Here is a 17078-nt window from a genome sequence, read left to right on the forward strand (position 1 = left end):
TTTAACAATACCAATTATAGATGAGGATGTGGAGCAGTGGGAGCTCACATACATTGCTAGAAGACTAAAAATTATTAAAATAGTTCATAAAATATTTTAGATTTATCTTTGTAAGTTGAATATGAGCACCTAGTAATTCTATCACCTAGTAGTTCTACTTGTAGTATGTACCTTAGAAATGCCCTTGCACCTGGGACACTTAAAAGAATATTGAAAGCAATACTCTTCTACTGGCTAAAGGTTAGAAGACAACCTAAATATTCATTAATAAAATGAATGAATTATGGTGTACCTATACAGTGGAAAATTCTGTCGTGGAAAAAGTAAACAAAAGAGGGTTACATGCAAGAACATGGCTGAATCTTAAGAGCATTATTCTTACTGTTCATTGTATTCTTATGCTACTTAATTTACACGTAAGTTACATTACAACAACTCTATAGTAAGTGTTGTTAAATATTTGTTCACCAATAAAAGTTTTTGGAAATGTCTAAGATGGAAATAGATGATTAAGAAGTTATATTATAAAATGAGATGAATAACTTAGCTTTTATATTTGTGGACATCTTTTGTTTCAGATTGGCAGTAGAAGTAGTGTTTATTCCCCAGAAAGCAATGTACGAAAAACAGGCTCATATATATATGAAGAGTTTATGCCCACAGATGGTACTGATGTAAAGGTAGGATTGATTACAATATATTTTAATTTTGCCTTTAGTTTATCAGTGATACAGAAAAAGGGATTACCCCAAGGATAGACTCTATTCTGGATCTCTTTCTTTTTATGACTAGGGATTCTTTATCTATTTTGTATTATGAATGCCTTTGGCAGTCTGAAACCCATGAACCCTTGTTTTAGAATCATGTTTTTTGATGCCCAAAACAAGATTGCCAGGGAGACAAATTTTTTTGAAATGTAGTTATAAAAATATTTAAAAACCAACTTTGTGATACAATAATATGTGTGCTTCTTTAAAAGGACATTAAATAATAAAATATAGTGGGTTAAGGGTCTAATAGCCACTAGTTTCTAAGCACTGATTAGTGTAAATGATGCTCTGAGATCTGTGACAACTGTAGTGTAATATAACAATATGTTTGAAATTTCCTTGGGTGACAGATAAGGTCTTAATTGCTTTACCTTCAACTAATCTCTGTCTCATGAGAGTATCTTTTTTTCTAAGGTATAAACCTGATTGTGAACCTCTCCTTTAAAATTCTCTTATGGATTTTGTTGACTGTAGGGTAATAATCAAATTCATAAGGGTGGCATACAGAATATTTCCCAGTCTGTTCTATGAACCTTATTTCTTACTATATAAATGGCACCAAATAACTTACTCTTACTTTAATACATCGTGCTTTTTAATGCTTCTGGCCTCTGTGTTTACTTAGGGTGCTGTTCCCTTTCTTTTCTGCCTTTCAGCATATGCTGCTCCTCACCACCACCATCACAATCTTTCTTTTGGCTATTACTTCCTTCTATAACGTTTCTATAATTATTTTTACTTCTCCTTTGGTTAAGCTAAAAAAAATTTGGGAAAGATCACATCCTATTCAACCTTGTGTTCCCTCATCTCGCTCAGAATAATCATTCTCTGTAGAGAACAGAACTTCATGTTACCAGTTTTGCCATGTAATTAATTATTTATAATCTTTTCCAGTGTATTGAAAATTTTGGCATGTGAAATAGAAAGAAGTGTGAAAAGAACAGTCTGGAGACTGAAGTATTTTTTTATTGATTTTTTTTTCTTTTGATTTGTTGTCTTGCTTTTTAAAATTTAATACATTTTTTATAATATATACATTTTTAATGTATATATTTTAACATTTATTAAAGGTTTATACAGTGGGTCCAGATTATGCGCATGCTGAAGCTCGAAAATCTCCAGCTCTTGATGGCAAGGTGGAACGAGACAGTGAGGGAAAAGAAGTTAGATACCCTGTTATTCTTAATGCACGAGAGAAATTAATTGCCTGGAAAGTCTGCCTTGCTTTTAAGGTAAGATGTTTTACAGGCCACATGGACCCTTGTAAAAGAAATTCTAATTTTCTCTCTTGAGTAAAAGAAATGTTACATGGGCATTTAATAAAGTGCCATTAATAAAAATATACAGTAAATGAAGGCCTTTGTTTTTCTGTATTCTTTCTGTGTTATGTAAAAGGGAATTTTGCCTATTTGTTCAGAAATTAAAGTTTGATGGACTTAACTAAAGCAGTAGCATTAACCAGTGTTTAGAGGTATTGTTTAACATGGTAAAAACAACTGGTTAAAAGTACTGTTTACTCAGAATTGATAAATGATTGCTTTGTTGAATAAAAAAGGTCCTTAGCAGTCTTTCAGCTTTGGCAATACATCCTATAGCCCATTTATTGTATATGTTAAAATGTGTTCATGAAAGCAATATGAATACATTTCTTAAAGAAAACTTTTTATTTCTAGCATTTTACTAATTCCCTCAGTCTAGATCATTAGGCTTCCAATAATGTATGCTAAAGATGTAAACCGAGGTAGTACAACCTGATCTTTTAAAGGATAAACTTTACCTTTTAAAGTCTTGTCTTGGGTATATAATGTAAAGACTAGTGTATTACTGGTTATTAAATAATCCTTTATGTCTTAATATATTGAAGTCACTTTTGTGAAAGGAATATTTGTCTATAAATACATTTTAATAGCTTTATATAAATTGCTTTAATTTTGTAATACCAGGATTCCAAAAGACATGACTTAAAATCCCATTATACTGGTATGTGATAATTTGAATATAAGATGCAGAACATAGAAAATTTCAGGAGCCTGAGCAGGAGCCTTGCAACTGTTTCCTTCTCCCGAATAAAATAAATGTATTTCAGGTGCTCACAAGGATATAGTTGTCAGGGTGTAAAATATTCAGAGGGCAGAGCACCTCGCTGGTTCAGTTGGTAGAGCCTGCAACTCTTTTTTTTTTTTTTTTTTTTTTTTTTTTTAAAGATTTTATTTATTTATTTATTTGACAGAGAGAGAGATCACAAGTGGGCGGAGAGTCAGGCAGAGAGAGAGAGAGAGAGAAGCAGGCTCCCGCTGAGCAAAGAGCCCGATGCGGGGCTCGATCCCAGGACCCTGAGATCATGACCTGAGCCGAAGGCAGCGGCTTAATCCACTGAGCCACCCAGGCGCCCCGAGCCTGCAACTCTTGATTTCAGGGTTGGAGTTTGAACCCCCCATTGGGTGTAGAGATTGCTTAAAAATAAAATCTCATTAAAAAAAAAAAGATTCATAGGGGTAATTGGATGTTTCCTCTGGGACATATCTTCAAAACTGTTTTCCTTTATGCATTTTTGGATTAAAGCAGTAGAATTTCTACTATGACAAAATTTAACAAAGCTTTGAAAAACTGTTACTCTTGTTTTTTAATTAAGTGTTACTTGAAGAACATCTTATAATAGTATGTTATTTTTTGGCCTCTCTAATCTCTTATACATTTTGATTCTATATTTATTTCATGGGGGAACTCAAATGGTCATATGGTATGTTTTATATATTTTCAGAGTACTCAGGTTAGAGATGGGTAATTTCATTTATTACTATGAAATCAACTAATAATCAGTAGTAAATTTTTAGGCATTTATAAAATTTGATACATTGTAAGACTGAAAAACTGTGGATCCTAATTCAAATGTAACTTTTTAAATATAATTTATTTTAAATAGCAAACAGTCTGTGGTTTTGATTTGTTACGGGCCAATGGACAGTCCTATGTCTGTGATGTCAATGGCTTCAGTTTTGTGAAAAATTCCATGAAGTATTATGATGATTGTGCAAAAATACTTGGGTAAGAATTTTTCTTTACATTTCTCCTCTTTACCTTTGTTACAGCTAACGCATACTAGCTATTCAGAAACTAAATAATTGCAAACATCAAATGATCAGGGTCCTGAAAGCACTCTAGAATAAAAATCAATGTTCATAAAATGACATTCCCCAAAGAACTACACCAAATCCTGAGTTATACTTCGGGTTATCAAAGGGGGAGTGATTTATGGCCAGGATAGATGATGGCTTAAAGATACTTTAACTTAAAGATTTAGAAGTGCTATGCAGTGATTTTTTTTTTTAAGATTTTTTTTTTTTTAATTTGACAGAGAGATCACAAGTAGGCAGAGAGGCAGGCAGGGGGGGGGGGAGCGGGCTCCCCGCCGAGCAGAGAGTCCAATGTGGGGCTCAATCCCAGGACCCCGGGATCATGACCTGAGCTGAAGGCAGAGGCTTAACCCACTGAGCCACCCAGGTGCCCCATGCAGTGATTATTACAGCTAATTTATTAGGTTACTTTGTTTTGCAAGTTTTTGGTATATGAGTACAGTTGAAAAGGTTTCATTTTCTTACTTGGAGTTATAAAATGAATATTCATGAAATAAGTAACTGGATTAGAATAGAAATATTTGGAATTTAGAGTTCTTTTGAATGATAACTGTTTTCTACCATTACATGCCACTTAAAGATAGTCACAAGAGATTATCAAGTGAACCCAAAAGAAATTACTACATGTAGAAATGCGATTTTTATTTTCTTTGAACTATTTTCTTGTACCTTGATTTAGAAGATTCACAAGACATATTTTTAAACTGTTTCAAAGTATATATGACAAAGGCTTAAGAAACTTACATTTTAAAATGTATTGTCATAATTATCATGTGATCTCTCTGATATGAGGAATTTGAGAGGCAGGACAAGGGGGTCCTGGGGGGAAGGGAGAGAAAAAAACGAAACACGATGGGACCAGGGAGGGAGACAAACCATAAGAGACTGTTAATTTCAGGAAACAAACTGAGGGTTGCTGGGGGGGCGGGATAGGGTGATTGGGTTATGGACATTGGGGAGGGTATGTGTTATGGTGAGTGCTGTGAATTGTGTAGGACTGATGACTCACAGACCTGTACCCCTGAAGCAAATAATATATTATATGTTAATAAAAATAAATTTAAAAAATGTATTGTCGTAATTGGAGTCTGCTTTTATAATATATTTTAAAGATTGGAGAACTGACCCTTAAGGTGAAATTTGGGGGAGCTTACTAAATTTTAGCATGAATGCTGAATTGAAACAAGACAAAAAATGTTTTATAATTATTTAACATGTAATTATAAAATTATTGTTAACCCTATTAGTAAAATATAATGGATATTTGTTTAAAAAGAGCCATGGTATTTAGAGTAATTTCAAAAGCGATTAACAAGTAAGAAAGGACCCTTGGGGCACCTGTGTGGCTCAGTTGTTGGAGCTTCCGATTCTTGGTTTTGGCCCAGGTCAGGTCTCAGGGTCCTGAGATTGAGCTCCATGTAGGGCTCCATGCTCAGTGGGGAGCCTGTTGGGGATTTTCTCCTCCCTCTGCCCCTCCCCCCTTCTTTCACACACACTCTCTAAATAAATAAATAAAATCTAAAAAAAAAAAAAGAAATGACCTGTGGCCATAAAGAAGAGACAATCTTTGTTTTCAGAATTTATCTTTGAGTGGATATAATGCAGTTATAGTGATTTGACTCCAGTGTGATTTATACTTTGAAACTAATGTAAATAATAAATAATTCCAATTTTTTTTTAAAGATTTTATTTATTTGACAGAGAGATAGTAAAAGAGGGAACACAAGCAGTGGGAGTGGGAGAGGGAGAAGCAGGCTTCTCGCTGAGTAGAGAGCCTGAAGCGGGGCTCGATCCTAGTACCCTGAGATCATGACCTGAGCAGAGGCAGACCCTTAATAACTGAGCCACCCAGGCGCCCAGTAATTCCAAATTTATAGCGTTTCTTCAGTGTGTTCTAATGTACCAGTTTAGAACTGCTAATATTTGTTTTAATCAGGATTGATACTTTGAGTTACTTTTTATGTGCTATAATCACAGAATCACTAGTTTGACCGTAACTTTTATGATTCTGTATTATTAGTCATTAAATACTGAGTTTTGTCTTAAAATGAACTAATTTCTAGTTTGTTTTTGTTTTTTTTAATCAAAGCAATATTGTAATGAGAGAGCTTGCTCCGCAATTTCATATCCCCTGGTCAATACCCTTAGAAGCTGAAGATATCCCAATTGTACCAACTACATCTGGAACTATGTAAGTTTGAATATTTTCTTTTAGAAATTTGTGTGGTTTTGTATATCGATCTCTGCTGTTACAATAGAGATTAAATTTCTGATGGTTACTGGACACTTTGCTGTGTATGTTTTCATATGATTCACTTGGCAGATGGAGAAATAGATTACATGCTTTTGCGGGGTCCACCTAGACTAAAAATCTTTTATATTGTTAAAAATAAAATTCTGTGGGGAAAAATTTCTGAAAAATGCTTAGATAGTTATAGAATTATTGAATTAAGACATAAAAATAAATGAGGTGCCAACAGGTATGTCACTTAAAGGTTCATAGTTGATGGTTTTACAACTTCTGAGTGTGTACAGAAAAAATATACAGGTATGTCTTGAAGTAAATTAATTAGACCAATATTGCCAGAGTGTCTCATAACATTCTCCTAGTGAAAATTACTGCTTGAAACTCACCTGCTACTCAGGTGAGTTGACCAAATGCTTCATATTGACAGCTTAGACATTTACATTAGCATGTTAAAAATTCTGAGAAATCCTGGTTGGGTAGGGGGGACAAAAAAACATTTATAATGTTTTAAAACCAGTATTCTCAAACTATTTAGCATAACATTTTTTAGGTAACTTATTAAAATCCTCTAGGGTTGTATTCTGTGGCTTACAGTTTGGCACATGCTAAAGTATACCCTAGCGTTCTTTCTAAGACTGTGTTATCTTCTAGTAATTTGAGTTTGAATACCTGTTCTGTTCTTACAAGGGCAAAATAAATATAGTAGCTATAAAGTAAAGCATTATTTTGCTTTGATTTAATGAAATCTCAGTCCATAATGATCTATGCTACAGAACAAGTATTTCATGAAGTTCCAGGATTGCCGTTCGTTTACTTTTATCCCAGTGTGAGCATAACCATCTCTAGAGAGGAAGCTAATGTAAAGCTTCATATTACTCCCCCTCCAGCTTCTAAAAATCTTAAGATTGAATTTGATAAAATCAACTGGTTGTTATGAATACTGTTCTTCATAGGAAAGCTCTCAAATGTAAAAGGTAGCTCTAAACAAATAATGAGATGTTGTATTAGTCTGAATTATTTAACAGAAAACTTTGTTAGAAAATTGAAAGCATTTTTTTTTTTTTAATTTTAGGATGGAACTTAGATGTGTCATAGCTGTGATACGTCATGGGGATCGAACACCAAAACAAAAAATGAAAATGGAAGTGAGGCATCAAAAGTATGTTTTAGGAGGAATAATTTAAGATTTCTGATAGGTGATTAGCTGATTTGATTAACACATCTTATAGAAAAATCTGTTTTCCCATTTCTTGGCCATTAATTTAAACTGCTGGATGCAGTGAAAATCCATGTAAAATAACTGTGTGTATCAGCATCTGAAAATTATTATGTTAATATCCATCTGGTCTGACTTTCATTTACTGCTGGAAAGGCATAGACATTCTAAGGTATTCTGTTTAATCTTAGTTTGTTATTCTCTTCATTGGTTTCTATGAGTCTTTAACCTCTCAACCTTCTAGAAGAAAATTAGTAGAATGGAAGTTTATCTTATTTCTCTTCAGTATTTGAATTGGAAATAATAAAATTTGGAAATAATAAAATTTGAAAACTTGAGCCAATAAATATATTATATATTATATATAATAATATAATATATATTATATATAATAATAAATAATATATTTATTATATATATAATATATATTATATTAAAAATAAATTATTATTTTTAATATGTATGGGTATGCAGTCACTTCAGAGAATGTAATACTTAGTATTACAATCATATACTCAGTTTCCATCATGAGAAAACTTAAAAAAATAATCTAGTGATTGTGAGTTTGATGTGCTAAGGAGAATAGTGAGTTTTATTGCCCAGGGTGGAGGAGCAACCTTCTATAGTGAAAGAGAACACACAGTATTTGAAATCCATAGACCCGAGTCCCATATCTTCATTATAAGTGGTTTGTGTAAGTATATGGTATTAGTACTAATTATTGCAAAGGACTAACTGTGCTGTCCTTTTTTTATAAGATTTTTTGATCTTTTTGAAAAGTGTGATGGATACAAATCGGGGAAATTAAAACTCAAAAAGCCAAAACAATTACAGGCAAGTGCATTTTATTTCTTGTTGGTTTTAAATTGCTAATGGCAATGTTACATAAAAATTCAGTTCTTTATTATTTTATAGGAAGTGCTGGACATTGCCCGACAACTTCTTATGGAGCTGGGGCAAAATAATGATTCTGAAATTGAAGAAAACAAGTCAAAACTTGAACAACTTAAGACTGTATTAGAAATGTGAGAATCTTTCTGAAACCCTTAACTTTGATAATTACTTGCTGTGTTCTTTTTTTAATATATGAGTTTGTTAAATTTCCTTTACAGTTTAATCTTTTTGTAATTTATTGCTGAATCTGAAGAGAAATTAGTGAAGGTCTAGTGAGATTTTTATTTGTACCAGTGAGAAAATAGATGGTTGTTTTGAAGGTTATTATTTTAGTTTTACTTTTCATTTTGATGAGAAGAATTTGGATATTTTATGAAGTACTACTTAGGATGAAAGCCAAATTGCTAACATGACCACTGATTAAATGTTGTTTAATTAAAAAACAATTTTGAGCTGTTTTAGTCAAGTGAAATTGATAACACCGGTATGCCTATTATAAACTTTACATATTTGACCACTTAGAATTTTATTTCCTTTAGATACCCATACATTTATTTTTTTATATTTTTATACTTATTTATCTCTTCAAAATTGTCTGAGTTTTGTAGAGAAACCTTTTTGTATTTTCATTTTTAATGTGATTAAAATGAGTATCTATTTTATGGAGATTTTCTGTAGGATATGTTAGAGAATTCAGCAATTAATTACAAATAGAAAGGTACATTAATATGTATTTTTAGTTTTCTCTGGATGGGTGTAATTTTTCTTTAGGAGATTGCATTGAATACTTACTAAATGTTATTTGTTTTGCTTGTCGTTTGTTTTTCAGGTATGGCCATTTTTCTGGAATAAATCGTAAAGTCCAATTAACTTATCTCCCTCATGGTTGTCCTAAAACATCTAGTGAAGAAGAAGGTATATCACAATTAATGTCTATTGTGTTTTAATTATGTGTAGGGACTTAATTACTCATTTGATGACCTTCGGGCCCTCTTGAGTGTAATAATTTAGGGACTGACATGCTGAATAAAGGAAAAAATAAAGTAGAGTTTTGTTAACTTTCCCTAACTATATTTTAAGTAAAGGATAGATTTTATTCTTGATCCTTCAAGGATAGATTTTATTGTTTTAGAAACTGCTTCGGACTTCCTTTTTACTCTGGGATTGTTTCAGAAAGTTTATTTATGACTAGATGTTACTTAATGGATTCCTTTCTTCCTCTTTTGGTAAAAGAGGACAGAGTATACAGGAAGAAAGCTCAAAAAGTACAAGAAAACTAAAAAAGTACATAATGAAAGTGTTTCTGATATAGCTGTTTTCCTCCACTGAAAAAGTCAGAATAAGTATTTAAAGAAGGTCAGTCTCTAAAAGTAGTCAGCATAAAACTCCATAAATTCATTTACCTTTTAAAAGAAAAATGGGCAGGGGTTAGAGAAGCCATTTCATAGAGGAGTATAGATGCCCAATAAAATAATGATAATAATAGTAGTAACTACTTTTGCATATCACACTAGCAAAGTGTTTTCTTATTCTTTGTCAAATCGGTGATAAAGAATGTTAATGAGAAGTGTGAGTATATTTCAGTCTATTGATTGGAGTATAAATTGACGTAACTCTTTGAAAAGTTATTTGGCAGTATATATTAGAAACTCAGAAAATGGGGCGCCTGGGTGGCTCAGTGGGTTAAGCCGCTGCCTTCGGCTCAGGTCATGATCTCAGGGTCCTGGGATCGAGTCCCGCATCAGGCTCTCTGCTCAGCAGGGAGCCTGCTTCCTCCTCTCTCTCTGCCTACTTGTGATCTCTCTCTGTCAAATAAATAAAAATTAAAAAAAATTTAAAAAAAAGAAACTCAGAAAATGTTCATATGAATTGATCTTAATTCTGCTTAGAAGAATCTTAGGCGCCTGGGTGGCTCGGTAGATTAAGCAACTGCCTTTGGCTCAACTCATGATTCCAGAGTGTCTGGATCCAGTCCTATATTGGGTTCTCAGCTCCACAGGGAGTCAGCTTCTCCCTCTGACCTTCTCCTGTCTCCTGCTCTCTCTCTCAAATAAATAAATAAAATCTTGGGGGAATAAAAAGAAGAACCGATCCCAAGGAAGTTATTAGATATTCAGGGAAATATTGATCTTTGGGAATATTCTCAATGTCATTATTTATAGTAGCATAAATTGAAGTAATGATTATCTTAAATGAAAGCACAAATTTGATTATGTTGATCTTTAATAAATTTATTTTTAAAATTTGACATGTTGCTGTTTTGTCACACTTGTGATTAATAGCAATACAGATTAATTTCTTTTATTTAATGTTTGTGATAAAAAAATTCAGTAAATAACTGTGATTGAAAAAGTCTGTTAATTAATTTTCCTTCCATAAATTAATATTGGCCTGTGTAATAAACACAGCTACTATCTAATCCCAAGACAAAGGTTGATTTCTATCACTTTTAATGAATCAACATTAAATTTTTTAGCACTACTATTGCTTATTTTTATTTCTGAAATTTATTTATTTTAATTAATTTATTTTTTTTAAGATTTTATTCATTTATTTGAGAGAGAGAGAGACAGAGAGAGAGACAGAGGAAAAGTGTAAGAGCCAGGGAGGTGGCAGAGGGAGAGGAAGAAGCAGGCTCTCCCCTGAGCAGAGAGCCCAACGAGGGGCCTGGATCCCAGAACCCTAGGATCATGACCTGAGCTGAAGGCGGATACCAAACTGACTGAACCACCGAGGTGCCCTCTATTGCTTATTTTAAAATTACCTTTGTTTCCGTAGCCCAATACAGATTTTAGGACATGATAAAGGGCAGATGAATTAAGTATAGAAACTCATTTGCTTGTGGAACTTCCACTAATATCTGAGAAAAATCTTTGGTAAGGAACATAAAGAGATTGTGCAATTCCAAATTTAAAAAGGTGCTCTTGGCTACATTTTATTGTATAAATCATTCATAAACTTAAATTATAATAAATTTTAGGTTTTCTCATCTCATGTCTTCCTAAAATTATGCAGATCATTAATTTCTCATCATAAAAATGTATACATCTTCACTTCAGGTAGCATTACCTTTTATGTGAGACTTTTGATACAAAGACAAGATCTTGATCCTGTGGTCAGGGAGCTCTTAATCTAACATTGCTAGCACAACTAAATTAAATATATTGGGCAAATCTTATTGGTGTCCTGTCACTATGATAGCAGGGAAGGTAGAAGCAATACTTCTTTCAGAAAACTAAGAGCCTTCTCCGTAAAGTATGGAAGAGATTTTGAAATTTGAGTAAGATTTTAACTGAAGGAGCGAAGAGTATTCCTGAAAGAAACAAAAGCCTTACAGACAGGTATATGTTCCAAGGAAAAGATAATTTAGATAAAAGTTATATTTCATTGCAGAGGAGAGAACAAAGAAAAAATTAATCTTGATAATATGTCTCTTTAAAAGAAACAAACTTGACATTTGCCTCTATCTATTCACATGTGTCTTAGACAGCCGAAGAGAAGAACCATCCTTACTTTTGGTTCTAAAATGGGGAGGAGAACTAACTCCTGCAGGCAGGGTCCAGGCTGAAGAACTTGGAAGAGCTTTCAGGTGTATGTATCCTGGAGGTCAAGGTAAATCTTGTCGTTTCTTTAATTTGGTTAAATCTATGCATTATGTTTCCAAATCTTCATTTATTTTGTGATGTTATTAAATATTTATAGAAATATAGTGAGACAAAAATATAGCTTAAGTGATTTGAGTATTTATTTTCAGGAGATTATGCAGGATTTCCTGGTTGTGGTTTACTTAGATTACATAGTACCTACCGACATGACCTCAAAATATATGCTTCTGATGAGGGACGAGTACAGATGACTGCAGCTGCTTTTGCAAAGGTATAAATGTTTTTTAGAATTACTAGGAATGTCATCTAATATTACATTTTAAAAGATTTTTGCTAAGGCAATGTTTAAAAATTCTAAATTTGAAATTTCAAACTCAGGCCCTGAAATGGTGATGGGCTATATTATTAACAGTTTATTTATTGCACATAGTTAGCTTATACCTTGTGAAATTCAGCATGTAACAAAATAATTATTAAAATGCTTTCTGTTAATTTGCATACTAATTTTAAAATCTGTATTGGCTTTATTCAATATATTTAGGGGCTCTTAGCTCTAGAAGGAGAGCTTACACCCATTCTTGTTCAGATGGTAAAAAGTGCAAATATGAATGGTCTTTTGGATAGTGACAGTGACTCTTTGAGCAGTTGTCAGCAACGTGTGAAGGCAAGACTTCATGAAATACTTCAGAAAGATAGAGATTTTACAGCTGAAGACTATGAAAAGGTGAGTTTAAACAAACTCTTTTACATTGTGAAATATCATGCATGTACAGAAAAGTATATAAAACATAAATTTACAGCCTGTTGTATTAGAAAGCAAATACTCATATAGCCACCATCCAGATACAGAAATAGAACATTGGGACACCTCTGACCCTGTGTGCCCCTCCTCAATTGTAGCTCTTCCCAGTCTCCTAGAAATAATTACTATCCTTACTTTTTTTCTTTTTATTTTTAATATTTTATTTATTTATTTGACAGAGAGATCACAGGTAGGCAGGGAGGCAGGGAGAGAAAGAGAAGGAAGCAGGCTCCCTGCCGAACAGAGAGCCTGATGTGGGGCTCCATCCCAGGATCCTGAGATCATGACCTGAGCTGAGGGCAGAGGCTTAACCCATTGAGCCACCTAGGTGCCCCACTTCTATGACTTCTTAAAGTCAAATGTTTACATACATGGTGCTCTTACTCTGGACAATGCACAGATTCTAGAAAAATATTGTGCAAACGTTAACTTGCATAATAATCATCTGATTATTCTTATTCATCCTATCTGGGATGGGGACTACGATTCAGCTTTCTAATAAGCTTCCAGTTTGTGCCAATGCCTAGTTCTGAGACCATACATTTAGCAGCAAGCCTTAAAATCCTTGTAACATTTGCCTACCTGTAACTTGTATGCTCTTAATATTGTTTAATTTTGTGTATTTTAAACTGTACAATGTCGTTTTGTTATTCTTTTATGCAAGGAGTTTTTAATTAGATTTATCCATTAATTTGCCCTTTTTTGGGTTTTTTATTTTGTTTTGTTATGATTTGTTTTAGTAGGCTCCATGCTCGATGTGGAGGGGCTTGAGCTTAAGACCCTGAGATCAAGAACAGAGCTGAAATTGAGTTGGGGGCTTAACTGACTGAACCATCCAGGCGCCTCTCATTTGCCCTTTTAATTACCTTTTATTCTTTCGGAAGTCCATAGTTTCCATTTAAGACCATTTTCCCTCTGTCTGAACAACTATATTAATTCTGTTAGTATCAGTCTACTGGTGGTGAATTCTTTTCTGTTTGAAGATGTTTTTATTTCAACTTTACTATTTTTTTTTTTTTTTTCTAAAGGGAGGGTAAGGGAAGGGCAGAGGAAGAGGAAGAATCCTAAGCAGGCTCCATGCCCAGCAGCAGGGTCTGACGTGAGTCTCAATCTCACAACCCTGAGATCATGACCTGAGCTGAAATCAAGAGTAGAATGCTTAACCAGCTGAGGCACCCAGGCACCCCTCAACTTGACTCTATAGGATATTTTCACTGGGTATAGAGTTCCGGGATAACGTTTATTTTCTTTCATTGCACTGAAGATACTGTTAGACCATCTTGTAGCTTCTAGTATTTCCCTTAAGAAGTCAGTTGTTGATCTTACTGTTAGACCTTTGAAGATAATCTTTTTAAAAATTAATTAATTAGTTAATTAATTTTTATTCTTCAGTAACTCCTTCTGGCCACTTTTAACATTTTTGCTTTTGATTTTCAGCAGTTATTCTGTTACATGTTTAGATGTAGATTGCTTTTTTTTTTTAAGATTTCAAAAAAAATTTTTATTTATTTGACAGACAGAGATCAGAGGTAGGCAAAGAGCAGGCAGAGTGAGAAGGAAAAGTAGGCTCCCTGCTGAGCAGAGAGCCAGATGTGGGGCTCAGTCCCAGGACCCTGAGATCATGAAGCTGGAGCTGAAGGCAGAGGCTTTAACCCACTGAGCCACCCAGGCGCCCCTAGATCGTTTTTTGTTTGTTTGTTTGTTTTTTACTTATTCTGCTAGTAGTTCATTAGGATTCTTGTATCTGTGGCTTCAGTTTGGGGAAGTCGTTTTTGTGGTTTTGATTTTTGTCTTTTAATGTGGCATTTCTTACCTTCTTCTGGGTCTCTAAATACATGTTTGTTAGAAATTTCTCTTCTCTTATCCTTTAAAAAAAGTTTTTTTTTTTTTTTATCCTTTGGTCTCTATGCTTTATTATGGATAAAATTTTCTCACCAGTCTTCCAATTTACTAAATCAGCCTTTGGCTGTATTTTATGTGCTTTTAATTTAACCAGCGTATTTTTCAATTCTAAAATTTCTTTTTGCTATTTTAATATTGAATTTGTTATTTTTCAGTCATTTGCAGTTTTTTATTTTTAGTGTTTTCTTTTATCTTTTTGAACACAGGAAGTTTCCTCATTTTTCAGGTGTTTAATTTTTTACTCTTTGTTTTCTTTCTTAATTCGAATACAGTTAACAGTGTTTTATTAGTTTCAGGTTTACAATATAGATTCAACGTTCTACACATTACTCAGTACTCCTCATGATTAAGTGTCTTCTTAGTCACCCATCTTCCATCTACCTTCCCTCTGGTAACCATCAATTTGTTCTCTTCAGTTAAGAGTGGTTGTTTTGGTTGTCCCTTTTTTCTTCATTTGTTTTGTTTCTTAAATTTCACATAGGAGTGAAATCATATGGTGTTTGTCTTTCTCTGACTTATTTCACTTAACACTGTACTCCTTACATCTATCTATGTTGCAAATAGCAAGATCTTATTCTTTTTCATGTTGAATAATATTCCTGTGTGTGTGTGTGTGTGTGTGTGTGTGTGTGTGTGTGTTTGTACACACCATACCTTTATCTGGTCATCTATATGTATATGCTTGGACTGCTTCCATTATTTGACTATTTTAAATAATGCTGTGGTAGACATAAGGTGCCTGTATCTTTACAAATTAGTGTTTTCCTCATTTTTTAGTTCTTAATAAATCTAATACCTAGAGTCTCTTTGGTTCTGTTTCTGTTGTGTGTTATGCTTATTGGCATTCATACTGTCCTGTTTTCTTTTGTGCCTGAGTTATCTTTTTTTTTTTTGTGCCTGAGTATCTTGAGTAATGGATGCATATTTGTTTGTGGAAATAAAGTTAGCTTAAGATTATATTATCATCTTCCTATATGGCTTTCTTAATTTGTTCCTGCCATGTACCTGTTGGTACAACAATCTAGGATTGCCTTAATCCAATTTCAGAACAGGTCTTTCAGAGCCAATAGTTCGCTTGAACCTGGTCTGCATTTTGTCATGGATTGGTTTGCTTCTGATTCATCTTTACTTTTTCAAACCTTAAATGTATAGTTTGCCAGAGTTCTACTTTTGGGAACACTGTACTTCACTTTTGTCCTCTTAACCTAATAAGACTATTAAACCTCTTTTCCACCTCTGTGCTATCTATTCAGACTCAATAAATGTCTCTGGTACAGAAATAGACCTAAATGCCAGGATCATTCTCTGGATCTCTGACCTATGAGTTTGGCTGCCACAATTTCTTACTATGCTATTTCTCAGATACCTTAAAGCAGAAATACAGAAGTTAGCCCAGAATTCTTACTTTTCTTCAGTGATTGGATTGATCCAAACTAACTAGTTTATAATAAAAAGAAGTGAAATTCAATTTACATACTTTAAAGAAACTTTCTTAATGATAAAATAACTTGCCATGCTAAATATCAAAACTAATTTGAAACTATGTTGTCCCTAACGGATTTTGTTGACTTAGGAAAATCTCATCATGATAGCATTACCATGGTCATTAAGAGGACAAGCTCTATAGCCAGATCACCTGCTTTTTTTTCTCACTCTTTTTTTTTTTTTTTTTAAAGATTTATTTATTTATTTATTTATTTATTTGACAGACAGAGATCACAAGTAGGCAGAGAGGCGAGCAGAGAGAGAAGGGGAAGCAGGTTCCCCACCAAGCAGGGAGCCCGATGCAGGGCTTGATCCCAGGATCCTGGGATCATGACGCAAGCTGAAGGCAGAGTCTTTAACCCACTGAGCCACCCAGAGGCCCATTTTTCTCTCATTCTTGACCTACTATTGGTTTGATCTTAGGCATGTCATTTAACCTCTGTTAAGAAACTCATCTGGAAAAAAGATAATGATAGTGATAGAGTCTTAGGGTTATTGCATGTAAATATATGTTGAATGGTTAAAACCATACTGAGTCAGCAATTTGTCACTGTAAGTTAGAATAAAATTTCATTGTAAGTGAGAGTACTTCTACGAAATTTTCTCTGTGAGTAATCTTATGATGCCTAATATTTACTATTTTTTTAACATAAAATTCTGAAATTTTTATTTCCTTCTTGATCTTATTACTATATTTGGGGGTCATCTTAATTTATGATATAGAATTATTCTCCAGCTATTGGAAAATTTTGTGTGTTATTCTCTTGGATAATTAGGCTTAACTAGATGTAAAATTTTTACTTTCTTCATTTGTAGCTTACTCCATCTGGAAGCATTTCTTTAATTAAATCAATGCATTTAATTAAAAATCCTGTGAAAACCTGTGACAAAGTTTATTCTTTGATACAAAGTTTGACTTCTCAAATCAGACATCGAATGGAAGATCCCAAATCATCAGGTAAATATTATGTATTCCTTGGGACATGAAACAAATGAAAATTATTATCCAGTTAAATAAACAT

At 33.4% G+C, this 17078-nt stretch overlaps 1 protein-coding gene across 17 annotated transcripts in view; it reads left to right on the forward strand.

Annotated features, from left to right (window-relative positions):
- PPIP5K2 (diphosphoinositol pentakisphosphate kinase 2) overlaps nt 1-17078 on the forward strand; it is an 80260-nt gene that overhangs the window by 24229 nt on the left and 38953 nt on the right. For 13 of the 17 annotated variants that reach the window (XR_009354073.1, XR_009354075.1, XR_009354076.1 and 10 more), the window contains 12 exons: nt 579-680; nt 1841-2002; nt 3694-3815; nt 5994-6095; nt 7225-7311; nt 8127-8206; nt 8288-8393; nt 9092-9177; nt 11749-11874; nt 12017-12138; nt 12409-12591; nt 16873-17014. Coding sequence is in view for 14 of the 17 variants with exons in the window: in XM_059175590.1 (XP_059031573.1) it covers nt 579-680; nt 1841-2002; nt 3694-3815; nt 5994-6095; nt 7225-7311; nt 8127-8206; nt 8288-8393; nt 9092-9177; nt 11749-11874; nt 12017-12138; nt 12409-12591; nt 16873-17014 (1420 nt within the window). In the remaining 3 variants the exon portion in view is untranslated. The remainder of the gene's footprint in view (nt 1-578; nt 681-1840; nt 2003-3693; nt 3816-5993; nt 6096-7224; nt 7312-8126; nt 8207-8287; nt 8394-9091; nt 9178-11748; nt 11875-12016; nt 12139-12408; nt 12592-16872; nt 17015-17078) is intronic. The other 4 variants (XM_059175591.1, XM_059175594.1, XM_059175599.1 and 1 more) reach the window with 1 other exon arrangement.

Source organism: Mustela lutreola, chromosome 5 (genome assembly GCF_030435805.1).
Source record: "Mustela lutreola isolate mMusLut2 chromosome 5, mMusLut2.pri, whole genome shotgun sequence".
NCBI lineage: Eukaryota > Metazoa > Chordata > Mammalia > Carnivora > Mustelidae > Mustela > Mustela lutreola.